Here is a 27,854-nt window from a genome sequence, read left to right as displayed (position 1 = left end):
AAAGTCAGAATTACTGTCAAGGCAAATAAAGATTTGATTACTTTAACATCCCACTCCATAATGGCAAAACAGTATATTTTGTTTCCTACTTCTACAGATATCCTGTCATACATATACTTAGGGTTTTATTTCTCTGGGTTCTAAGACATAGTCATATGGAATATGACTCCCTCTGTAATACAGTGGTAGCTTGCAGCAGTTTGCTGTGAGCAGTTAAAGGGGATTTATAGTTCATTGTTAAGGGGTTACTCCACAGTTTATAGCACACAGCTGCAATAGCTGTGCCATAGACTCCTTAAAGATTTGGAGTGATAGTCACTCCTTTTTTTTTTTTTTTTTTACAGTCCTTAAAGTAAGTGGAGAAAACAACATAGTTATAACGATTACTTGGAATAGTTGGATGAAAATCCTTTGAAGTCAGTGACTGCATGAAGTCTGGAACCCATGGGCATCACCAAATACTGTTTCCTCCCTTGAGATGCTCTGCCCGGCCTTTACTGCAGCCACCTTCAGTTGCTGCTTGTTTGTGGGTCTTTATGCATTCAGTTTTGTCCTCAGTGAGTGAAACGCATTCTCAATTGAAGTCAATTGAAGACTTAACCACTGAGAACTTGTTTTTTTTTAATACTGTTTAATATCCTGTTGTTTTAATACTGTTTTCACATCATCAGTAAACACTTCTTTTTCTAGAGCTGGACAGTTTTTTCAGTCTAATGTGGCCGTTCAGTTCACCAGCGTTAACAGGGGTATAAATCCTCTTTAAAAGGATACATAAAGGCAGCTCTTGGCTTGACTGATTGTTTTTTTTTCTAACCAAGGAAAGAATTCTGCAATTATCCACTTTAGTTGTCTCCTGTGGTCTCCTGTTGTTGCAGAGGTTATCGGTGCATCTTTTATCTTTAAGAGTAAACATATTGCAGTTTTGGCCACTCCTAAAGTTTCTGCTGTCTCGCTGTTAGGTTTCACCTGCATCCACACCACTTCGGCTCACATGCAAAGGATTCCCGAGAAATACTACCAATACAAATTCAGTACTTGGAATGAACTCCAGGCTTTTATCTCCTTAGTTCTTCATGAAACAATGAGGAGACAGCAGCACCTGGCTGTCAAATTGTCGACCCATCACTTTTTACCATGTGAAAATGGTATCATTGTCAGTGTCTATCATTTCTTAAAAGTAAATGCATATTTTGGTTACAGCCCTTAAATTACAGTTGAAAGTCTAGCTTCAGTCGCATCCTAATTGCTTCATTTCAAATCTCTTGTGCTGAGCAGAGGCAAAATTATGAAAAGTGTCACCGTCCAAATATTTATGGGTCTGACTGTAGATGGGAGATGACTCAGAGCATTGAATAATTTTTTTTCTTAGTGTGCCCAAATTGTTTCTTATCGTTGTGGTACTGGATAAAAATACATCCTTTCAGAAGACGCTCTGTAGTGAGTCACAGATATCTTTGCCTTCACTAATAATGGGCATGTAGGCCACACTGACATGGCAATAACAGACCAATGCAACAAACTCTAACTGACCAATGAAGCTCTGCTGAGAGAGTCATATATTCGCATTAAGCAATGCTGGAAATGTGAATTTTCCCTCTCAGGTCTGTCCTGTCTCAAAGGCGTACCCTTTTTTTTTTTTTGGCTCTTTATCAATCGCTTTGCTCTAATTTAGGAGTTCCGCTTTTATACACAATGAATTCATTAATTTGTCCTCCACAATGGCCTTTCAATCAGACAATGTTGTCCATCTGTTGCAGCCTCTTGAATCTTTTTTGCTAAGCCACTACACAGTGATGTGACAGTTTGAGTCAGAGCTGACTGAGGGGAGCGTAGCTGACAGCTGAAGCACAACTCAGCCTCTCCAAAGAGGCTGATTTCCTGCTTCAAATCTGCTCAAATGCCCCCACCCAACCGACACAGCTCACGTAGAGGAAACAGATTCCCGTTGGCATGGCAACCGTGTGGGATTGTGTTTAATTTGTCGTGATAGGTAATGCTAACGATGCTACGACATAGAAGTGCTCAAGAGGAAAACAAGTTTGAATCTGCACACAGCAATCTTTTGTGTGTGTGTGTGTGTGTGTGTGTGTGTGTGTGTGTGTGTGTGTGTGTGTGTGTGTGTGTGTGTGTGTGTGTGTGTGTGTGTAGAATTGTGTTTCCTTTGTTTATATTTTCAGTGTCAGGAGGAACAAGTTGTGTTCAAATATTGAATAAGCTGTGGCAGAATCCTGCGTACAAGCTTTTTTGCTAAAAATTGTTTCTGAGCAAACTGTGATTTATTTTCAGAATCACTCTGAAACATCATGGGGAGAAACAACCCCCTGAAGTCTCCTGATGTCTACCTATTTGTCATGGTCACTGTGCCTTTGACCACGTCTGTGCTGACTGGACTGCCAATGATTACCAAAGAACGAAAGAAAGAAAGAAATTATGCAAATCTCCCATCGTTCTTGTCAGCAGTTCTTCTTGGCTGAAGGCGAGCTCAGCACGCTGCCCTTTGAGCTAAATTCATTCCATTCATAGTTAATTTTGAAGTTTCCGCCTGTGCAAATAAATAACTGTATCACTCCCACAGATATATCTACAAAGGCGCAGAGCTGTAGCTCTTTCTAATTTTGGGTTGTACAATAAAGCACATACTGGCTCTCCTAATTTTCCACCTCTTTGTCTAAACACATTCAGTAGTAATCCCCCTGTAAAGTCAAGAAGCCATGTTTAAGCATGATGTTTATACTGTGATTTGGTGGCTGCCCCGGGTCAAACGCCGCTGTTGTGTTTTGCCCTGCAGGCTGTTTTGCAGCTAGGTGGTTCTATCAAGCAGGGCTGTGCATCAAGGAGCAGCCGGAGGAGGATGGAGGGAGGTGGACGAACAAGGAACAGCTTGAAATAGGAGGTGACTGCTGACATTCACCTGACTGCCCTCTATAAGGAAAAAAAATAAGCAGGGGGAAAAAGGGAAAGGAAAAGGCTAGAATGAGAGATGGAGGGGAGTGTGTGATTATGGTTACTAAGACTACAGCATGCCACCCTTTTGGAAAGGGAGGGGCTTGGAGGAAGGTCATGCAACTGAGGTACAACCAGTTAAATCAACTCTGAAGTGTGAGGCCCCCGGTGGCACTGGGGTTGAGGAAATGTAGCTGTTTAGGTTGCTCAGGAGGAACATAGATTGTTGCTGAGAATGGGACCTTGCGCATGCCACGGCTTATGGCACACACCCCTGGGCTGTAAATCCCTTTGATACACCACATAAAAGGGGATAAAAGATGTAGGGTGAGATGCGGAGACAAGTATACGAGATAAGGTTTCTTTTTCCTAAGTTGTGCGATTTGAAAACATTTCCCCTGGGGATGAGGAGGTCACTTGGCATCTGTGCTCACCGCATGAGAGGAGCATCTTCGAATAGCATGCCAGGGCCCGTGTTTAACTCTGCCTAGATTGTCACCTAGGCTGAAATCCTCCCCGACTGTATCCCTGATGTCTGTATCCTGTCTTGGAAACAGACTGCCAAGCTTAAGCTGTTCACAGAAAGGAAATGATGCAACATAAATTTCAAGGCAAAGATCCTCTGTCTTTCTTCCTCTCTCCCCACACACATACACACACACACACACAAAAATACACACACACACACACACACACACACACTGTAGGGGGAAAATCGATACCCTTTCAAGAGTGACTCAATGCAGAAACAAATAGATAACAAAGCTGATGCTGTACAATCACCACTGGCTCGCGGTGCCTCGAACGTGAAAGAACTGGCCTTAAACAAACAGCTGCTCTTTGTCACCTCTGTGCATTTATTTTCTAGGACATAGAAGGAACCAAGAGGGTCAGAACAATGCAGACTTCTGGCCAGACAAGCGCCACAGTCCTGTATCCAACATCATACTGGACAAGGAAGCTCTTGATTAACTTGATTAAGAAATTTGGCGATCTTCCCCCTCAGCATTGATTGGACTCAATGTCTGACTAAGCAGCAACCCATTAACTGTAAGGGCACTTTATGTGCATCCACATTCATCTTTGGCAGGAAGCTTCCCTCCCCCTTTAGGTTCAAAGTGCTGATCCTCTCACGCTGGAGGGTGACGTGATTGAAGGCTGATCAAAACAGACTGCGTTTGGAAAGCGAGCCGCGGCGTGACACCATCATTATCTTTATTATGGACACGTATCATCAACAGCCTTGTCATTAGCATCATTCTCCATTAGGGTCATTTGATGAATAAATGTGCAGGGTCAGTCATTTCGCCTCTTCCTGGAACTCTGTTCACGGCGCGCAAATTTGTTAATAACCGAAGGTGCTGGGTTCATTTGAAAGAACATTTTCTGTGTAATCACTTCTCAATAAATCAACAACAAAGATGTCAGCTTGTTTAATCGCTGCTTCACACTCTGATGAAGGTCCCTGACCAGAGAATTTTTTTCTGAATAAATAACAGCTGAGATAATGCCAGCAGAAAGCCTTTTCGTTTGAACATTATTTGTTTAAGTTTCCGAGCACGCCACAGTGCCTCTTCTGTATTTGTGCGTGGTATGTAGAATTCATGAGCTGATGTAGATAAATCAGTTAAGTGTGCGGCCACACATGTAGCCACTGCGGGCCTTTACATGCTGACAGCACCACTTTGGAAGCCTTTTTTTAATTTTTTTTTTTTTGTTTGTTTGTTTTTTTATGATTCAACACACTCTTTGGCAGGATAAGTACTGCCTGTTCTGCCCTAAATGCAGTCAGTCACCGGTCCACACACCCTTGAGCAGCATTTTCTGTCCACCGTGATGTCAAGTCACTAAATCCTGAGCTGTGCCAAAGTTTCCGAGGCTGTAATCATAGAGCTCTGAAGGGCTGGACCTTGATTAGAGCTCAGACTTTCTTGGACAGGATGAGCTAATTTGTTATTTGGTTAGATTATTAAATTACCAGCTTCAGGTCATAACAAATCAGAGGGAATGTGGATATTGAATGCAGCTCTGGTTGGATTTTTTTTTTCTCTTGCTTGTAGTTACGGCAATAACAGGCAAGTTTACAGAACAGAATCAGTTTGTATTTACTTGTGCTGAAAGATGGCGAGAGTCTTCACTTTGACATTAACAAGCTGTGCTTTTCTATTAGACCCCCCCCCCCCCCCCCCCCCCAAAAAAAAAAATAAATAAATAAATAAAATAACATAATAATAAAAAAAAAAGAAAATCTTGCCAAGGATGTTATTTATGTTCTTTAGTGTTTACAGTTGCTAAAAAAGAAGATAAAGTCAGACCGGTTGTCTCTTTAAATCAAGCTGCAGTGTTGATGTGCCCTCAAGCTGAAATGGTAAGAACCATTTCCACCTCTGCGGCAGGGAGCTTGACCAAATAGGCGCACTAGAGCGCTTCAAACGTAATTCTCATTCCCTTGGTCACTTTTGGTCTATGGTCGCCTCCACTCCTGGAGAGGAAAGCATTTTTTTGGTGTTGTTTTTTTTTCTTTCTTTTCTTTTTTTTAGGGGAGTTTTTTTTCCCCTAGCGCATCACCGACACATTATTTAATTTTTATTTTCTTCTCTTTTTTTTTTGTTCCATCCGCAGAACTCAGTGGCAGTCGCCTCAATCCATTTACCGCTGGCTGGTACGCCTATCTCCTCCTCAGCGTTGCAATCTGTTGATAACTCCACTTGCAAGCTGCAGTTTATTGTGTTTCGCAATGGGAAACTCTTCCCTTGCACCGGCAATTCGTCAAATCTCGCAGATGATGGGAAGCGTAGGAGCGTTTCAACACCAGTTGCTTTCACCAAATTAGGTAAGAGGAAATCCATTTTTTTCATCATGCCTGTGATGTCAACGCTGTGCTGTATTGCCGACACGGACTACATGCTTACACAAAGACACACACACACAGTCATAGTCCATCAGTTTGTTCTGCGCAACATGTTGACACACCGCTCTTTTGCATGTTTCCAAAATAAATCAAAACTCCGTTGCGGTTTATTTACTCTGATTAACGAAAGCAGAGCGTGCATCAGACCCCACTGCACTTCACTGCTGCATTATGTCTGAAAAGAGCCTTTTTGAAATGAAAGTTAACTGCAATACTTCACACAGCAGTCTATCACCTGCAGTCAGCTGTCTGACACTTGTCTAGCCTGTGTGCATGTGTGTTGTGCATACAGGGGGCTTTGTGCGCTCATGCCCAGGCTTTTTGTGCCATAGCACTTACAGACTTTCCACTTGATTTCCTTTACTGAATGTGTTGCTTTCCTTGCAGATGGGTGCAGCCTCGGGAGCGCCGTGCACTCCGTTACTATTGCTCTCAGGCACTTCGCACTGGGTGTAGACCCCACCGCAGCCTATTGGGATTTTGACCTGCTGGATGGACACGGTGGCTGGAGGGCAGAGGGCTGCCACATAACAGGCTCCGGGGGCAACACGACCACTATTCATTGCACCCATCATAATAACTTTGCTGTGCTAATGGTGAGTAGTCTCCTGTGTGGTACAGTGTCATTCATTTTACCATGACCCCACATAATGCTTCTTCCACTGCTTAGGGCCTATTATGGATCAAATACATCTGTTTTCACCATGGAATAGCTGGAGTCACGTGTTTTAAGAAGCACTTCGTGCAGGGACCTTTAAACGCTTCCTTTATTGTTGCTCTTCAGCAGAGGGAAAGGATTTGTCAAATGCGCTACCGGGATTTATTGGCTTTGGAGTATGCGCTACGCTAAATTCCCCCTGTATCCTGGAAATGAGAAGTTGCGGGTGTTGTATAGTCTGCCACCTTTTTCCAAAAAGCAGCACAGCAGCTGAAATAGAAGCGATGCTCAAGAGAAGGAGCGCCTTGTCAGGAGCTATTCGCCTCCGAGCGCAAGTGGTGTGCTAATTGGTTGCAACCATCGCCGAGCAAAAAATGTTGGACTGTAAAGCATAGCATCGTTCATCTGTATCGCTCAAGTTGGTCTAGACGCCGCCGAGATGCCTTCTTCTGACGATGTCCCTCTGTTCAAATTGATTTCATGAGGATAATACCAAAAGCGCAATGGCATCGCATCGCCCAGTCGTTCCATAGAGCCGCTGCGCCTGGTCCGCTTTTTTGGATGAAAAGAAATCCTCCGGATGTTTACCGAAGAGTGGGATTCGTTAGACTGGGAGGTCAGTCCTCAGTAGAGCATGAAAAGTGTTGTGCTTGAGATGTCGGTGCTTTCCGAGTTGCCTTTTTACCTGCATATTTTATGAAGCCGCTGTTCAATTTCATTGTTGTTCGAGTGTGGAAATAAGCTGGATCGAGGAGGAAAAAGCCGCATAGGAATAGAAAAGAGTGGGGTATAAGAAAAGCTGCACATAAAAACGGCATGGGGGTGCTCAGGGGGAGAGAGTGGGGTGTCTGTGGAGAATACTAAGCTGCTGTCAGATAGAGAGCAGATGTCAGATTGTCGTTGCACATGTATTCTCTATCAAACGCGGGCTTGGGCAGGCGCGCCGTCAATGGGCACCTTGTGACTCACAATAAAGCTAGATCGGCATTTTTGTCAAATTTCCTGGCTGCAGATGAATGATTTGAACTTCGAGACACGTCCGACAAGTAGCAGGTAGTCATAGCGATGGTAGAAAGCCGTGACGGGAATGCCCACATCATGGTCTACTGTGAGCTTTTGCGCCGGGGATTGCGCGTCTAATAATGCAGTCACCACACCCGCCTGGTCTCTGCAGTGCCCAAGAAAAGGACCTTTATTTATGGACTTGTGACATCATTCTCCTGATGGTCTCATCTAAAATACTGTATATTACAACAGAGATATTTATAGCCCAGACGCTTCTGCAAGTACTAAACCTGTTGCATAATCTTTTCATGTCAATCTGAGGGGAATTGCCAATTACAGCCTGACTACAAGTTGACCATTTTTAATTTACAGTATTCACAAGTAAGGGGCCTCCATCAGTGAAGCCATCATTTGTAACTAATGCAGTGAAAGCACAGAAACAACACTAAAGCTCCTGATTTGGTGTTCTAAGGCAAAATCAGGGTACCAACTTGCAGAATCTATATGACCAAAGTTACACGTTTCAGCTGCTGTGATTAAGTTAAACAAGGTGACAGTGATGTATTTTCATTCTCTGAGTGCCAAGTAATGTCTTAGCTGTTATTTTGCTATCTCACATAGCTGTGTCACCTCCCCTACTTCTTAAATATGATCCTGACTTGCTCTTACATCAACTGTCTGCAATTTATACAGTTTAAGTGTCTGTCCTGTGGTGTGTTTGTGATGTTAAGCAAATGGTCTGAGGGTTAGCCACAACAGAAAGATGACTAATGCAACAACAAAAAAATCCTTTCAAAGAGTATGCATGGTGGGTGGATGTTGGGCATTGAAATATCACATTCCTGTTGATCTAGACTTTTTTTTTACATTCATTTACATTCTGTGTGTGTGTGTATGTGTGTGTGTGTGTGTGTGTGTGTGTGTGTGTGTGTGTGTGTAGATGATTAGTCTACAAATAGCATGACAGCCCAATACAATTGTCCCTGGGGACTGATGTTTGGGATATAAAAAGCACTCTAATGGGAATCTTTTTGACTTGGCTCAGAAGGAATTACATGGTAGAAAATATCCCTCCTCTGGCTTTGTGATCAGAATGCCAAAGATCTGACTTTGGAAAGGATCTGTGTGGAAAAACTCAACAGCAAGAGACTCTAAGCTTTTGTTTGGACAAATATTATGCTCCTGCTGCTATGGGTTTTGAAAATTTGGTGGTGTAACCAATACATTGTCTTTTTTCTTTTTTTATATATTGAAAAGCAGGCAGCATTGACCTGTTACGCTACAGCTAGTGATACAGGTTGTTTCAGATATGGGTCAGGTATTGAAAGACAGTCTCCCTCTATTTTGGATTTTTTTCTTCTTTTTTTCTCTCTCTCACTTGCACTGAGCTGAACTTGAAGCTGTTACAATACAGCCGTTCCAGATTTCAGCACCGGGGACAGTTCCCATGCATTTCCCTGCCTCCCTCCTTCTGTCCCGCCTCCTCCTCCCCCCATCTGCCTCTTGCAAGTCTGTGTCTGTCTGAAGGGAGGGCTGACTCACTCGTTTACAGCAATGCAGCCTCATCATCACTCTTCATCACACTGACAAGCCTCAACCCCACATCCCAACAACCTTTTAACCCCCTCCATAAGACACACCCCTATTCTGCAACCACACTGAGTACCGTGCACCGTCTCAGAGGTAGTGGGATTATTTATTTATGTATGTACTGAGGAGATAATGTCGATGAAGGAGTTCATGCATTTTACTGCTGCAGCGCTCCAGACTGTTTAATATGCAGGAGCAGACCTTTAGAACGAAAGACAGACACGGTGTGGGTGGCTGGCTTTTGTAAGTATCCAATCATAACAAAGGGCCTAAGGCCGTGGTCCAATAAGGGAAGAGCTGTTCAGAGACATATCCCCATGCACTGTACAGAATATACCAAATATGTGAAGGGAAGTGGATTCCTGTAGACTGGGGGATCCTCTAGTGAAAGGTCTAAATCACAAGTCAAATAGGAAACCTGTTGGTTTAACAGTAGAGTCACATACATTTTGCACATGATTATGGATGAAGGCATTTACATTTGAGTTTGTAGTAATGTTTAGTGTTTGCTGATGATGGTTTCAATGAGAAGATGATGACAGATGAAAGAGTCAGAGTAGGTCAGATCCTTCAGTTAAAATACAGTACAATACATTTGCACGATTTACAATAAAACCCCACTTTAGTAAAAGAAAAGACAGTTTTGACAGGAGTTATTAGCTACTTTTCTTAAGTATGAGGAGCAAAAGAGCTTATTTTGTTAAAAGATGCCATCATTATGACAGTAGCTGCTGTTGTAGCTGACTGGGGGAAAACAAGTTTTTACTACTTTTGGTAGAATTTCGTATTTTAGATCAGTGTTTCCCAGCATGGAGGCTGGGCCTCATGTGAGAGTCACAAAGGGCCGTGAGTTGTCTGAGTAGAAGGAAACTATAAACTGCTTTTATACAAGAAGTGACAAGTAAACAAAAAAAAAACCTGGAACCAGTATGTTCTTTTATAAGCTCATTTATATATAACTAAATGTCATGCAGTAAAGTGTAAAGTATTTGTTCTCTAAAATGTTGTGGCGGTAGTTGTTTAAAGTTGAATCAAATTGTGGCACCAGAGTGAGATGTGAAGTACAAATACTGTGACAAAGTGTAGTGAAATATTTTAATAAGTTCTCAGTCAGTGATTGGTAGATCAGCTGATCTTAATATCAGCCCATGTCAGCCTCTAGTACAGGGGTGGGCAACTCCAGGCCTCGAGGGCAGGTGTCCTGCAGGTTTCAGACGTGTCCCTGATCCAACACACTTTTCATTTTAGAACACTCGTATGAATAAAACGAACAGAAAAAAACGAATAAAGTTTTGGCATAATAAAATTTGTCAGTTCTTAAGTTTTGGCTCTATTTTCAAAATGGTCAAACAAACCACAATTCACTTGGCTGCTGCTGCTCCATCTTGAACCAAACCAACCAAGACAGGATCCCATCTAGATAAATTAGCTCTCATTGGCTGAGCCTTCTACAGGCTCGATACCACTGTGACATTACTGCTGACATCTGGTGCTGACCACCAGGTCCTGTCTCCCATAGAGAGGAAGAAAATATCTGCAGGGCAGAATGTCTGTGAGAATCCATCCGTTCATTCTCTTTTCCTAGCCAGAGTAATCTGGCTGCATTTCTCAAATATTAGATCAGATCATTACATCAGCTTTACTTTGGTCAAAGATTCATTCCAAAATGTGTACTGCCACCTAAATCACTATCATTGTCACTTAAAGGAAATAAAGGATGAAGTTTAAAGGAAGGAATAAGAGCAATCAAGTTAGAAAGCCTTCTGTGCTTCTGTTTCATCTTAGAGACGCCAATTGGCTGTGATTACATTCGAGAAAACATCATCAAAAGGGAGTTGTTTATTCAAATTCAATCCACATTTGGTGTTTTCTTCTTTAGCAATAATAGCTAATGCACACAGACTGTAAGTTGTGCTGGATACGTGCTGTTAATTGAAAATAACCTCTCGGCAACTTTCAGATCCTCTGTAGCTCAGAAACAGTGTTTTCTTGTTTTGGGTCTCATTTTCTCAGTCTGTTTTCTAGCAGCATTCTCAAAGTTATGTGTCCTCATTAGTCCTTTGTCCACATCTGTGCTCAAGGCAGACATAATGAGACGACAAACCAGCTTTCATTGTTCACCCACAAGCGAGCCCCGGCTCTGGCTTGCTTTAACTTTATCCTCACACCCTGGACTTTTCTATCTCTGAGACATTTTCATGCTAAAGGAGCTTTGTTTTGTGTGTTTTAGGAGATGAAGGGATTTACAGTGGTAACGATGATGACCTGTTTAGATATGCGACCATGTCTCACAGCACTATGTTGGTATTTCCTGTTGATAGGCGTTGTTGTGGGAGGGGAAGAGGGATGACAGCCTGTGATATCAACAGAGGAGAAGGGGTGGTGATGCCTTGTGATGGTGTGTTAGATGACAATGGATTAAAAAACAGAGGTTTGTGTTAGGAAAACAGGGTACCTGACAATATGGACTTTTTAATACATGCAAAACCCATGAACCAAATATCTTACATGCAGTGGTTTTAAATTAGGTTACATCACCACTACTGTTACTACTGTTAAAAATAATATTGGGTAATATTTGCAGTGATCAAGATCATTTTATAAATAATAGATTTTGTTGCAGATTTTGTGAAATGCTCATTTACATTCTTATTGAGAGTTAAATGAGAAGAATACTTTTCAGGTCTAATAAGAAGCAGCTAAAATGTATTCATCCAGTGACAACAAATAGCTTTACATGTTAAAGAAATTAAGCTTAAAATGAGAAATAATGTGTTAATTAATGTGCTTTAGGCCCTTTTCATACTTAGCATTAATATGTGTCTTTGCCAGTCTGATCACAAGCAGACAGCTCCAAATACCAATACACCAATGACACGCTGAAGACATGCTGAGCTCCGACCGCATTCAGATTAAGTTTGGCCAGCATATGGCCAATTCTTCTAGCAGTTTGTGTGCGAACGTGTCCTCGACCACACAAAAGGATCACCCACTCAACTGATGTGCCTCTTGCTGTGGAAAAACAGCAACACATTTAGCTGATTGCTGCACCAGGTTCAGTGCAAACAGCTATTATTAGTCATTTGTTTTGGCCAAATGCACAAGTAAAGAGAAAGCCCTGTTAAGTGAGTGAAAGTGTAGCTTTGGTGTAATCAAGGTTTGTGTCGTGAAAGCTCCAGTAGGTCCACTGAGCTATGTAGATGCAGATTTGTAAAACTGCATCTGCATAACTCATTAGCTCTATTGACCTAACACATTAGTTTTGTTTGCTGAGACTCTGGAATTTTCTCTCGACAAATAAAAATAACCTATGTAGTGGGATCAGATCCCATCACAAATGGTCACTTGAAAGAGAAGTGGGGACCGACATACTGCCTGTCCACTTGTGGTGAGATCACCAAAGGTACATGCATGAACTGGGCGTTAGAGGGGCTGGTAGGTGATTTTGTTAGATTTGGACAGATGCAGCCAACTGCTTCCCTGCAGTTTCCAGACTCTTTCCTGTCTCCAGGGCAGACAAAGCTAACTGTAAACTAGCTACAGCTTTGCATCTAACTCGCACCATGAAAGCCAATAAGCCTTTTTCCCAAAACGTTTTCTGTTAATATGAATTTAGATTCCACAGATGACAAAAAAGGCCTCTGCGTGCTTGAGAATATAAAATATGATTCTATGAGTATGTAATAGGCCACGTGCAACCTGCATAATGAATGCTTGTGCTTCACCATAATTATACAGCTTAAGCTGATTCTTAGAGTAAATCCTAATTATTTGCAGCTCACTAAGCATCAGCTACCTTTCACCCTCCACCTCACTCATGCTTGTTCCCAACATGGCAGCTGGTAGACCAACTCTAATCCACCTCAATCTGGGAAGAGACGACCATGCAGTCTCCTCAGCAGCGGCTGGCTTAACCAGTTACGCTGAGGCTTGGGGTTAGTGCTACGCTGTGTGAACTTACTGCACATCAGTCGAGGTTTGGCTTAAGTTAATATTTAATAAATGCACTCATGTTCCATTTGAAGGCATTAACTTAAATTTGATGTCAGGCATGGTTACTTTTAACACATGAGGTTTCCTCTCTGCGTGTGTGCGCGTGTGTGTGTGTGTGTGTGTGTGTGTCACTGCAGGCTTTCTTTTCGTTGCTACTGTTCTGATTTAAACTCTCTGTGTTTGCTGACTTGCTTTGGTGTGAAAGGGAAAAAGGCACTGGCTCATCTCGCAGTCCCACCTCCAATCCCAGAATAGATTGCTGCTTGCCAATAACCTGACATGTAATGCAGATTGTTTTCTTCCTGACTAATGAGTTCAGAGCTCACAGACCACCATTTATCTCAGACATCAACAGTTTTGCTCTGGCATTGCTGGAGTGAGCCAATACTTGGCCTTTTTCCCCCTTGACGCTCCGTATCGGACGCTCTATTTTCAGTGCAGTGTGTAGCCCCTCTTTTAGCCTGTGTACAAATTGCATTGCTTTAACCTATTGTTATTCAAATTATGTATGCTCCTCAGCCAGAGTGTATGAAAGATTATAATAGCGCTTCTGGCAGCAGAAAGGATTGTAGCACTTAATGTGTGTGTGTGCGTCCGTGTATGTGTGTTAAGAAAGTTAATGGGCTATTCGGTGGTCTCACAGTTTAGATGCTGTTTATATGCAGTTACTGATTAACTGGCAGCCAAAACAGCGCTAAGATTTTTACACGCAGACAAACCACTCGCTTGAAATATGAAACTGTCCTTGCTGACAAGCACTCTTTATGAAAGATAATGATGCAGTCGCATTTTGATTTTATTTTCAAGTTGATAATTTTGGCACACATTTTCCCAAACAATGAGTGGGGATATGAGCACTCAAACGGGATAAAAATGAGGATTTTTTTTTGTAGAAGGACTGTGCGGACTCGCATATATCTGCTGCACAGTCTATGATTAGTCACAACTGATTAAAATGAAACAGGTCTCGCTTGTCCTTTTGCATGTGATAGGGGCCATCTGACATAAATGATTCATGTACCAGGACACACTGTTTGGATCAGACTATGTGTGCTATGGTACGCATAATCTCATCCAAACAGTACTTGAGCTTGAAAAAAAAAAAAGAAAACTGAGCTGTACACATCATAACATGGCATCTGATCTGAAACTGTCCTGGTCAAATGTCCCCCCCCCCTCCCCATCCCTTTTCACCAGCTGTTCCCTAGTCATCAGTATGACCCTCTCTGAACCCCAGAGACAGCTTGGTAGAAATGAGGGCATGCCGTGTAAACAGCCTCTTTCTGTCTCTCTCTGCCTCTGTTTGAGTTTCTGTCACTGGCTTTCAATTCGGCTGCTGTATTTGTGAACTGCATTTAACTAAACTGGACAGCACCTCATTTGCACAATGCTGGACAGTCTAGACAAACACATTAAGACCTTTTTTTCCCCTCTTTATTAGGGCAGTGTGGACAGCTATCCTGCCCTGTGGCTTGCTAGATGTTTGGCTGTCTGACTATCTGCATGTCCACTTCTGTTGTCAGCCAAGACAGCAGCAGCTCCCAGAATGCCGCTGCTGCTGCCGCCTGGCTGATTAGCAGAGGTATATCACCACAGAAACAGAAAAGCCAAAGGGTTAAAGGTGACAGACATTTTCATAACAGACGTGAAAAATGAAACTCTTGCAAGTTATTTTACATCATGGCCTTTTCCGCCTCAACCAGTGATCTGTGCCATTTGACCTTAAGTCTTTATCATTTTGTAAAAGTGCATTCTGCTCATCAGCATGCAAGAACAGTACTGTGTGTGTGTGTGTGTGTGTGTGTGTGTGTGTGTGTGTGTGTGTGTGTGTGTGTGTGTGTGTGTGTGTGTGTGTGTGTGTGTGTACTGTAAGGGTTTGTTGGTTTCTCCTCTGGTGCAATTAGGGAGAATATATTGATCCAATATGGCCCCCTGTGAACTTTTATGAGGAAGATAAGCACAGCAGAAAATGAGACTTATGTAATTTGAATGAGTAGTGATAACACGACAGATGAAGGGGTATATTATTATTAATATACCCCTATTAATGGCCCTTCTGATTTCATGCATGTGACAGATATTTATGCAGATTTCCAGCTGTTCAGTTGCTTTATTATTTTTTTTTTCTGAGACAGAAAATTCCACAACAAGAGCAGTTAACATGCAATTCACTGATGGCACACACCAAGAAATAGTAAGGATGGTGTGCTTAAAGCACAGAGCAGCATTACAGGAGCAGGCTTGTGATATACATGATTTCCTTTAGTTTGCAATTTCATTCTGCAAGCAAGTATTACCAATTTTGCCAAATCAAAATATCAGTAATTTATACCACTGCACTTGATGACCACAAAGTCAAGCTCAGGTGATGATCAGCTGATCTCAATTCTAGCCACAGCACTGATGGCACAGCTTATACTACTAAATGCATCCAGTGTCATTTGCTTTATAATTTACATTATGCTACAGTCAAACGAGGGACCGTGTGCAATGAATGAAACGGTTGCTTTGAATAATTTAACTGCAAGTTCAAACAGGTGCCCAGCAGCCTCGTTTTTATAAAAGAATATATGAGAATGCAGTCAGCTAGCAGCTAGTTGAGTCAAGTCCCCTGTTGTAAAGAGACATGTCATAGACGAGCTGTGTTAATCAGCGCAGACTGACTCAGGTTAACTGCAGCAATTTCGGCAGTGTTTGCTTTTATAACTTAGAGATAATGATATTTGTAAACCTTTGCCAAGTGATTGCGGTCAGTGTGAGTCAGACTGTAGTTATTTGGTGACAGGTTGCCTCCCACCAGGCAAATCCCTTTGTGATCGCAAGGTGTTGCATGCTCAACCTCTTGACACCACAAGTACTCGCAATCAATCTCCAACACCAAAAAAAAAAATTCAATGCAATCACTGGGCAACCTCCACTAGTTGCAAGGAGGTTGCCATCATATTTTTACTGTACTGTGACTTAGCGATCAGCCTGCCTCCAGCTGCTGCACATCTGCAATCTGCTTTGCAACCTCTACCCACTCCTTATTTCCTTCTTGCCCGATTCAGTGTCATATCCGTAGTCACTGATGCCTGTTTTTTTTTTTTTTCTGTTCGTATGCTGGGGTGTTGCTACTGCCTCCAGCTTTTCCTGCATGCATATAAATGCCTAGACATGGAAATAACAGTCTTTTCATTATACTGGTCCTGGAAGAAATACTCAGTAGCCCATGCACTATTTACTCCTGTTTGTGTGACATTTGCTTAGTGCCTAGCTCTCCCGGGATTTGGTGAAAAAGAAAAAAACAGAGAATAATGTCAGCCGTGTCCTTGGCTACATACAGCAGATCTTTGGTCACAAGAAGATGGCATCATAGAAAGAGAAACTGTTGTGATGTTTGGTATCAATAGTCAGCTGAAATCAAATGGATTCGCTTAGGCCTTGCAAATGTGACAGGTGTAAAGCGCACCTGTTCCAGTCTCTGTTCATGTACACTGTAAACCCAGATTTTGATTCAACTTAAAAATATTGAGTTCACATTACTTAAAATTGCCTAATATGTGAACATTACTTGTTAATTCTGAGTAAGCTGAGCTGTTTCATGTTCTTTTTTATTGTAATTGTGTTTTTAAGTCCAATCAACAGCTTCTACTGAAATAAACTGAGTTTATATCACTTAAACAGCTGTCATTTTGCTACATTAATTATCAATTCTGAGTAGACTGTACTTTTTTAATGGTCTCTCTTACTGTAATTATGTGTTTGAATTCAAACAACTTAATATCATCAGGTTTTGCACCCACCAAAAATTTAGTTTATACCAGTTTTAACAGACTGGACTGATGAGCTCTGAATGTTGAGAGACAGAGCAGAGATGGTAGAGAACGAAGACGCACGCAAGTTGTCCAACCCGCATCTGAAGCCTTGGTTGAATGACCAGAATTCAGGGTGAAAAAGTTTTATCATGTTTGTTTATTTACCAAATTTGAAGACACAGTTCAACATTGTAAAAAATATTTTTGTTATCTTTGTGGGTGAAAAATATGATATGTTGGGCAGCATGGTGGCGCGGTGGTTAGCACTCCTGCCTCACAGCTGGAATAACATCTAGAAGGTCTGGGTTCGATTCCACCTTGGCCCAGGCCTCTCTGTGTGGAGTTTGCATGTTCTCCCTCTCTGTGTGGGTTTCCGAAGACATGGAGTTACTGGGGTTAGGTTAATTGGTCGCTCTAAATTACCCATAGGTATGAATGGTTGTCTGTGTTAGCCCTGTGACAGGCCAGCAACCTGTACAGGGTGTACCCTGCCTCTCGCCCTATGTCAGCTGGGGTAGGCTCCAGCCCCTCCCCATGGATGGAAAAAAATAAGTTTAATAGAAATTTCTGTATATGTTTAATTTACTCAGCTCTATTGATTAAAAGACCTATTTTGATTTTTAAGAACTATAAAAGATAAGTTTGGTCAATTAGAACATACAATTTGGTAACAGATTAGTGCTGACTTAACAAGCTGAGTTAAATAAATGGGTGGTGAATGATTTCTTAAACTAAGTATCTTCAGTTACTGAAACTCTGTTATTAGTACATTCAACTTAAATCTTTCATTCCATTCCAAAAGGGCCTCAAGTACATTGAACATTGTCCACTGCACTTATTCAACTGATGCTTCTTCACGTAAAAAATATAAGGCAACGAGTTAAATCAAATCAAATCAAATATACTTTATTGTCCCCACAGGGAAATTTGTCTTGGACATCGTACAAAAGTTACCTTGGTTTTTTTTACGTAGATTCAACTTATCTGGGTTTACAGTGTAAGTGCAGCAGCAGAATGCGCCTAAAGGGTTGGTTAAAACTGAATATATGTGGTGGTTAATAAATTTACCTTTATCTGGTCACATCCCTGATCTCCTCACTCTGAACCAGCTGTGCCAGTCTCAGTGACACATGATGACAAGAGCTCAAGAAATGGAAAAAGGCCTCTACAGGAAATTATATTGTTGTCTGGATGGTGCAGAGCAGCACGACCTGAACACACAGCACCTCAAATCTGCAGCCAGAGGGAGTTGATGTGGCTTTTTACTTACCCTGAACAGTAATGATATGAGAGGCTAAATATCTTAGTGTTATAAATGATCACATTATACCTAGAATACGACACAACAATGCACCATATTGCATTTCAAGAGTAAAATATGAACAGCTACTTTTACTAAAGAGGATGTTGGGGGAAAAACGACACAGCGCTGCGGTGTCGGGTTTGTGAGCTGCTCTAATCTGGTGTCTTCTTCCGAAACAACAGAACAGCAAATCATAACAGACTAGTCAGCTGTGTGCAGTATTCAGTAGGATTATTGCGTAGCAGCCTGGTGTCATTTACACATGATTTAATAAAGGTAAACAGTAGACAGTCGTGTGTAATGGCACTGTGCTCTGGCGTGACACTTCTCAAATCAGAGGGTTCAGATTTACCAGCATATGTGCTCTCAGATGGCTGCAGGGATTTAATGAACTGAGGGTGGAGTTTTTTGCACAGTGGACAACAAATACCTGCAGAATCACATATATACTTATCAGTGCACGCAAAGTTCCAAACATCCTGCTTTAAACACAATTTTGAAAGATTATTTAAATAAACACACCTGCAGGCTGGAGAGTGATTGATATATATATATATATATATATATATAGTTGAAATCAGTGTAAGTTGGTAACCACCCCCTTATTTTGCCTGCCTCCAAGTCACCAAATGTCATTGCTTTTCATTGATATCTTCTCACTGCATCGCTGATAGCCTCTTTGGTGGTAGGAATGATGATGCTGATACTCAAAGCAATGTATGCGCATCAGCAAAATAGTATTATTATTATTATTATGACAGGAGTAGTATATTATTATTATTATTATTATGACAGGAGTAGTATAGGGCTTTGTAGGTCTAAAACAGCAAGGAGGTATGACTTTTCGATCAACTTCAACACATATGAAAAAAAAAAGCAAGAAACCCCAGAATCTCTCAACCCAAATTAAAAAAAAAAAAAAATTATGGTGTTTTTAGCAGATGTGATTGGTGATTACTGGCATGTAATTTTCATGTCCCACTGAGTTATGTCTCTGTCCACATTCATTCAGATAAAGGCTTGGTGCTCTTTGCTTGTAAAAAAAAAACTACCCAGGGGCATTACCAGAATAGTAGGACTCGTATAGTATTTCTGTGTTGCAGCAAAACAAAAATGTTTGCATGAATATGCTCTAATTCTCTAAAAAGGAAAAATTGCCCATAGGGTATATCTTCAGTGCACTGTTGCCACATGTTTGCATATGTCACAATGGGTTAAGTATACAGTATGTGTGAGAGTATATGCATATCTATAGCTGGACCTTTGTATAGCTGTGTTTCAACCTTAAAGCTTGCTCAGAAATCTCTTTTCCAAAATCCCCTTCCAGTTGGTGAGTGATGCGCTTTGGTATCAAAAGTGAAAACTAATCTAAGAGCTGAAATTCCCTCTTCATTCACTGTCCTGACACTTTGCCGTTGCCTTACAAATGGCCCAAACAAGATGCAAACATGTAAATTGCCATCGAAGGAGATGGAGTGTCAACTTAGGCCTAAATGGCACCGATAGCACAACTGTCAGATAGTAAAATAGAACCGGGTTGCGATCACTGTGAGCTCTCTGTAATCAGAAATGGAAGAAAATTGCTTTGCTGTGGGAGGAATGGGTATGAAACTAAAAGGAAAGAGCCAGTCAGACATACAGTACCTTCCTACGCTGAAGGGGTAATGATTTACCTAGCTGCCCTTCTCTCTCCATCTGTCTCTGTGGTTTCTGTCTATGTAATGCCATCATTCTTCATCTCCTTATCCCCCCATATCGCAGCTCTTCATTGTTGTCCCTGCTACAAGCTGTTTTCTGTTAGATGCATCACATAACATATTCTTCACGCATTTATTCATTGCACAACTGACTGCATTCACTCAAGAGCATCCCACATCCCTTCTCTCTCTCAGCATCCCTGTCTCAGGGGGCTAAATGACACCACAGTTAGAACACATACCAGCAATAGTCGGTTTCACTTTCTGACCACGCTGACAGCAGCATCACAACAAAACCACGGAAGGGCCATTCATTTTTTTTAAGCCTTCATTTTCTCTTCTTGGCAGGGGGATGACCCCTTACCTGCAAACATGCATTTCATTCCAAGAAGCTGAGGTATTAATGTGGTTTCTATGGGGGTGAAAATAGAGTAATCAAAAGCCCAACATTACACGGTTGCTTTTTATGTAGTCAGCCACCGCTAAAAAGAGATGGTAGAAGTTTGCAGTGGAGACAGCGAAAGCGCACATGAAAATGGTGGCCAGCAACAGATGCTTGTGTGTGAGAGAGACCTCTGTAAATGCACCACCTCTGCAGTGATAAGAACCACACAGGCAAACCTAAGCCTATTTACTCACTGAGACCTCCATTGCCAGAGAGAGATGCATTCAGTTAGAGAGAGGCTGTTTGTATTGTGTTGCTTGCAGAGACTGGGTGTGCATCCCCTCTGTTGCGCCGTCTTTAAGTGTTAACAGAGCAGAACCTGTGGAGTCCTGCCCTCTTCTCATCTATTGTTACAGGAGAAAAAAAAAAGGGGGAAAAAAACGGCATGTTTTGGTTCAACGTATCAACCTGCAAAGGAACGAGGTGTGGACTGGTGTAATGTATGCTCCCACTCTGTGTGCCGAACAGCATGCCATCTGAGAGAGCTGAGATCAGAGCGTGAGCAGTGCGTGCACGAGGGCCGACGTGTTTTTGGCATGTGTGTGTGCTTGACATGGGCTTTCATGTCCCTGCCTGTGACTATAAGCATGTGTGTGTGTGTGTGCGTGTGTGCGCACATGTGAGCAGGCATCCATTGAGCATTCTGTAGTGTGTAGCAATTGTAAGAGATGAGTCACCCCTCTAAGACAACACCTACCAACCATCTCTCTGCCTCTTACACACACACACATCTAAAAATGATGAGAGACATGGGGAGCAGAGTTTCAGGCTTGCTCATACATTCACATTCAGTTAAAAAACAACAAAAAAAAGACCCTCTTTGCTCCACATTTTATAGCAATTCTTTTCATATTTATTTTTATTGATTAAGGTTTACAGAAAGAACAGATTGTCTCACATACGTGCAGGAGCAGGGTTGTGGCTAATGCTAAGGGTTGGACATCACTGGCTTTTGCTATTTAAGTTTCAGGCCCAGATTGGCAAAATATGTGGATTATGTGAGGTCCAGTATGTAAGGGAACCTTTATCCCTCTTTGCTCCCAAGCATTGATGGTGCCTTTCTTGGCAGAAATCTATGCTTTTTCCAGCTAATTGCAACAATTTCATGAACAAAGAGATTTATTATGTTCGAGAAAATGAAACCTTAATAAACAAAACTGAAAGAATAATTATTACAATGGTGATTTTCTTTTGGCTCTGGCTAAAACCTTTTTTTTTTCCCCCCAGCGGCTCCAAATATTTCTGCGTGCATTTATCTTTGGTGGTCTTATTTTAAGTTAAACTGCCTTGTGCGAGCTTGTGACACCACTGTGATTGCAAATAGACTTGCTGTGTGCAATATGTGCTAATTGTCACAGTAAATTGCTTTTGTAATAATCATACAACCCTCCACAGTCACCACCGTGTAAACTGTAGAAAACTAAATACTTTGCACAAAGGTCTGATAGACTTAAAATGCGTTACATACTTTCTTGTGGCTGTGGCACAGGAGGTAAAAGAGGTCGTTGATTAATCACAGGGTGGGTGGTTTAATTCCTGTCTCCTGCTGTCCACATATCAAATTGTCCTGTCCACTGCCCCCAGTTGTCAGCTCCGTGCCTTGCATGGCAGTGGAGTGAGTGTGTATGTGTGTGTGTGTGTGTGTGTGTGTGTGTGAGTGAAGAGGTTGATGAAATGCAAATTTTCATGCCTCTTTTTCTTTTTTAAATGTAATGTCTTGTGCATGTGCATTCTAGACTGTGTTCTTTTAGCATACAAGCCTTTAAGAAAAACACTTAAATCCCCAACTGCTGCTCAGTAAACACCAGTCAGCTTGTGGTCAGATTGGGTTGCTCCCAGCAGCCAAGCTAACAGTGTGGGAGCAAAATGAGGCATCATGCTCAGGAAATCTTCTCTGAATAAATAAAAGCTGCAGAGAGAGAAGGATTAGTGCAACTGCTCTATATTAAAAAGCAGTCTTCTCCCCGCTTTCACATTTGTCCGTATTGATTCATTCTGTTTGTAGCAGGCTTGAGTATTCGCATTTCTTTGTTCTACTTGGTTCTTCAGTGAATTATGAGCTTGTTCTCTGTTTGCAAGGTTGAACAGTGCACAAGGCTCATTTATTCAATAGTCATGCTTTGAATATCTCCGCAGAACAGCGATTACAATAAGTTCTGTATAGGAATTTGAATAGCCTAAAGCTAAATACAACACGTCTAATCCGAGACTCTAGAGAAATTAATGCTAATGAAACAATGCCCCCTTGATGTTCGAGCAGATAAATACAGCACCACTGATATGTCTGTGCACCAAACAATGGTGGGCTTCATCTTTTATTCTGAACAAGCTTCCTCATCAGCTCGTAATGCTTGTTGATTTGATGGATGCATACTTGATTCCACGTGATTTGATTACTGGTTTCGCAGTGGGCCTTGTTAAAAACTGTTGAACATTCACCGGGTGAGGTGCCGATTACGAGCTTGACCGTATCTCAAAACTGTGTGCTGAGTGACAGCCACAAGGTACCGCTGAAACACTGATGACCCGCGTTAATGGTGCATGACCATTTTTCTGACAAGTCCGGAGGTTATTCTGTCCTGCTGCTGTCCTGTGTGTCTCTGTTATTCAGTATGTACGGGGAAGCCAGAAGAGGTTTGATTTGCACACTCACTGAGGTTCTGTTCCAGTGTTGGTGCGGCCACTCAAGGATGATAAAATACAGTGCTGGATGGGAGCCGTGAGCCGCGAGCCTGCGGGCTGTTCACTAGAGGATTTTAATTTTGTTTTTCTCTCAGCTCTTTCCTCTTGCCTCTTTCCCAAATTGTTTGTGCATTCTTGCATTCACCAGTGTGATTACAGTCGGGAACGGGCAAGGCTATACGGTGACATGTAAACGTCTGTGCACCACTGGTCCAGATTTCTGTTAGTGCAATTAGTTACTTGTGTGATCTCCAAAAGGCATAAAGTTAACAAAGAAACAGATGTGCAGACACATATTGTATCTCACCATGACACTATTATTATCTTTACATATAAAACTACACAGCGATCGCTGTGACAATAAACTGTGGCACGTACAGAGGTTTGGCATTTCTAAATCACATCACTCAGTAAAAGACTTCGGCATACAATACATCTGTTTTCCTCACCCTCAGAAACCTCGCTGATCGTTCCTTTTCTCCTTGAGGTGCACTTAAGAAATTGGAAGAGCCTTCATGAAGGTGGGGGGGTTTCTGGGTCACACGGGTAGAGGGGAGGCGAGGAAGCAAAGCTTAATGAAATGCACCCCTTGTACCAAGCTGAAACTTAAATTGAGTTTCTTTTTTAGGAGTAAACCCCGTTCCTCCCGGGTGGCAAGGAAAGTTGATTTTTGCATATTTTATACCATTTAATGAATGAACAGTTCTGCACTCTTTATGAATGCATTTTACCTAAAGAAGCTGTCAATGCTGTTTTATTCTTTATTACTGGCTGTTCTCTGTAAATGGCCTTTTCTTTGTGTCTGCAGATTTTCACATTGTTTGGCTTTTATTGTAAATCTATCCTTGGGCTGGTTCCTTGTACATACATGCTTAAAAACCAAAATCAATATGGCCTGTGCTCTTAAAATATTTTACAACTGTTTGTCCCCAGAGTTAGAATGGAAGTGACCAAAAAAAAGCCTTTAAATACACCTCCCCATCCTCCTGGCATCATCTACAGAAGGAGCTGGTTACTGTGGCGTAATTAAAGTCACTTTTAAAGGATGAGGAAAATAGTGCTCTTGGTTATGTAACTGCTCCTAAATGTGCAGTGAAGTCATTGGAAATGTATCGGTTTTGACTTGATATTTTACTGCATGTGAACTGGATGTTGTGCTTTGAAGCTGCATTTGTCCATTTGTGTTTTTTGCGCTTATGTTTTTGACAATGTTTGCTGCCCTTGGCCAGTTTAAAAAAAAAAAAAAATTATAAATCTTCCAGCAGCATTTAGCTGTTAAATGGAGGATATAATAAATAATAATAATACAAGTTGCGTTGTTCAGCATCATTCCCAATCCCCAGGATGAAATATGACACTGAGCTTATAAGGTCTCACAGATCAGCAGTGTGTGCTTGTCCTAGTTTATTTTGCAGGCCTGATAACCTCGTATCCAATGCGCTGGATCGAGATTATGGATCGAGTTTAATTGAGTCTGGTAATCTGATTTTGGCACGGGGATGGAGGAGCCTGGATTAAAGTTGTAACTACAACACAAACAGGGGATCAGGGGCCTGTTTAGCTGCAGAGGCTAAGGGACAATGGAGGCATGTTTAGATGTAACATGCCAGTGCTAATCCAGAATAGGCTAAGCTAAGCTGCCCTGTATGGTAATGTAGTTGCCTGGCTGTAATGAATTGCACTGCCAGGGGGCTGGCCACATTGCCCTGCTGTGCAGACACAGTAATAAAGTGGCCACGGTGCTGTGATGTAATATGATAGCAATAATGATAATAAGTGGAGTTGAAGAATCACATTTGAAGCTGGCTGCTGCTGTCCCTAGATGACATCCTGCTATTGGCTTCTGCAAGCAATGGTACAATAGGGAAGAGTTGTTCAGAGCATGCTGCGAGCTACACCAATAGCCTATCAGTCATCATGACAGGTGGGTCAACAAGGGAATTGCAACTTCACAGTCTGCATCTGTTGCACAGGACAGGAAGATCTATACGTAACGTAAATATAGTGCATGTAAAACTCAAGAGTCGTAGACTTTGGGAGGGAAAAAATGATAGAAAATCCTTTTTTATGGTGTTATTAATAAATGAGAAAATACCAAGTGAAAATAAAAAAAAAAGAGAGATGAAAGACTTTATAGCACTCAGTGTGCAGTACCGCATATTGTGCATTCACCCCACTGAAGTCATCTCTTTTGAATTGCTTCTGCAGTTTGCCCCACATCACCCCAGGAGCATAAACACTGCTTCTAGAAGCCATATGAACAATTTGTTCTGGGCAGCCTGTAGCCTACCTCACCATTTTTCTCTGGGCTGATCCATCTGCTAAAGGGAGAGTCTCCCTTCATCCTTCTTCCTTTCTTCCCCTCTATTTTATATCTCCCCCAGCTCTCTGTGCTATAAGGTCTTTTTTTTAACCTTTATTTGTCCAGTGACGGTTTCTGCTGAGCATGCATGTTCCATTGCAGCTTTGCCCTTCTTCACATTCATACTCTGCTGCTGTATATGCTGTCTGTGCTGCCCCATAAAATGGCAGTTGCTCTACTGTTGGCACCTTGCTCAAGGGTACCTCTGTTGTAGTTGTTGAAGAAGGGCTGTTACTTCACTTTCAGTCAGTCTAGTTCTCTCTGCCAGCCGCCTTCTTGCCCTTTAGGCTACTGCTGTCCTTCTTTAGCTTGACTGTGAACCGCCAGCTCTTCTGCATAATATTTGTTTGCTTTTTCTATTCCCGACTGCATCCAAACATTAACTCTCATGCTGTCACATCATAGGACAGATATTTGTAACAGTGATTGATTTGTAATTAATTTTGGAAGGCGCTGAGAAATTATGCTGTTGCTAATTTAGGGGTTTTTGAAATGCAGAACCACTAGAAAAACCTTGTGCTCTAGTGTCTTAGCTTAACGTAGGGCTGCAATTATTGAACATTTTCATCATAATATTTCAGTATTCTTCAAATAACTTGTTTAAGCATTTGATCTATAAAATATCAGAAAATAGGAAAGAAGCTTTTTTTTTTTTTTTTCTTTTTTAATCCAAAGACCCATTTTCCACATGACACAGTAAGTCTGCTTACTTTGGCAGTATAACAAACAATTTCTTTTGGTGCTTTTGATTGTGATTAATGAATTATCAAAACTGCTGCTGATTAATTTGCTGCATATCATCTAACCAACTTATTGTTTCTGCTCTCATTCATTCATTAACAATATGAGTATTCTCTTGGCAGTCATCACCAAAACTGAACATGTTCTGACTTAACGTGGCCTGTGTGCAAATGCTGCGTCTGCTGGTTGAGATGTCCTGGACTTTTTTTTTTCTGGTTGTGCAGCTTTAGAGTCAACAGTGCAGCTGGGTGATGTTAGTCTAGCTGTCTTAGTTTAGCTGGCTGCTGGGAAAAGTACATTTTGCTGTCAGTGCTTTTAGGTTTATAATCAATATCCAATTTGCATAACTAATACTATTTCTTAATGTGGTTCAAGTATCTGAAGCAGGGTTATAATAGTTTTGGATTTTACATTATAGTTTAGTTTTAGTTAGTTTTTACTTTTTTTTCTCTAATTCAGTTAGTTTTAATTAGTTTTCAGAGTGGTTTTGCTCGTTTTTATTAGTTTTTATTTTTGGTTTCATGCTTAGTTTTAGTTAGTTTCAGTTAGTTTCAGTATTAGTTTTAGTATTTTCATACCTAATCAGGTGCAAGATTCAAGGCGCAAAAGTGACTATTGTGTAATGAAAACTTGACAAAAGATACAGTTTAAAGAAATATAGTCAACAACCAACTGTTCACAAGACATGCTAAATTTGTGTAATATTAAGGACACACATGAGCATAATCAGGGAGAAACAAAGAAAAACATGAACTCCCAAACTCAATAAATTCTACAATAAACTCCACAATAAACTTCAGCATCAGTGCAGCAGATTAATAACGCCTACATGTGGTGTTAAACAAAAACAAACTCTTTGAAGGAGTCAAAGCTCAAATCCAGCTGCATCCTGATGTTCTCACCACCTGAAGCTGCTTCTGTTTTGGAGCTAGCTTGGTTAGATGCTCGCTAATTAAACCTGCAGGGTCTTTGCGGCCTCTGTACACAACCTACAGAAGTTGCCGACCTCATGTCCGCATTTATGCTTGTGTAGCTGGATTGTGTGTGTTAATTACCTTGTGGTCGTGTGCAGGTGTTTGTACTCAAAGAACCTCCATACGGGACTCGGCAGACCGCAGCCATTACTTTGCGGACCAGCGCGGTGAGCGCACGCACATGCGCACTCACACAGTTGTCCTGTGGCGCTCCCAGCTTAAACTCGGAGAGCGGAAACAATGATTTCATATCAATCCACAAGGCTTAAAAAACCCCCCAAAAAAACAAGTAAATGAAAGTAAGTTTATCGATTATTTCAGTTAGTTTTAGTTAGTTTTGTAAACTCACAATTCAGTTTTAATTAGTTATCGTTTTTTCCTTTTAATTATAGTTTTTATTTATTTCAGTTAACGACAATGTTTTTTCAATTTCAGTTTTCGTTATTTCGTTCGTTTTCGTTAACTATAATAACCCTGATCTGAAGCATACACTGTGGAAAAATGAGCAAATTAAGCACGTTCTAAAACTGCTTGATTATCGATTTGGTGTTAATGGACAAATGTGTCACAATGAAAAGAAGCTAGACAGCGCTTTGAATAAAAATCTTCATAATGGCACACTGTACATTTTTTTTAAATACACTGAAGGGTGTTTGTAATAAGTTGCAAATCAGGTGGTGTTTTTCAGTGCAGCTTCAGTACATACAGTATATTATTGGGTCCTGGATCCTCCAGGTTGCATGATGGAGCCTT

The 27,854-nt window shown here is 41.4% G+C and overlaps 1 protein-coding gene across 1 annotated transcript in view; it reads left to right on the top strand.

Annotated features, from left to right (window-relative positions):
• Positions 1 to 27,854, top strand: part of adgra1b (adhesion G protein-coupled receptor A1b) — a 165,805-nt gene that overhangs the window by 108,686 nt on the left and 29,265 nt on the right. The window contains exons 13-14 of the mRNA XM_030748152.1: positions 5,566 to 5,776; positions 6,242 to 6,450. Of these exons, the coding sequence (XP_030604012.1) occupies positions 5,566 to 5,776; positions 6,242 to 6,450 (420 nt within the window). The remainder of the gene's footprint in view (positions 1 to 5,565; positions 5,777 to 6,241; positions 6,451 to 27,854) is intronic.

This window comes from Archocentrus centrarchus, chromosome 15, assembly GCF_007364275.1.
Source record: "Archocentrus centrarchus isolate MPI-CPG fArcCen1 chromosome 15, fArcCen1, whole genome shotgun sequence".
Taxonomy (NCBI): Eukaryota; Metazoa; Chordata; class Actinopteri; order Cichliformes; family Cichlidae; genus Archocentrus; species Archocentrus centrarchus.
Note: the sequence above shows the minus strand (reverse complement) of the source record. Positions and strands in the feature narration are given on the sequence as shown.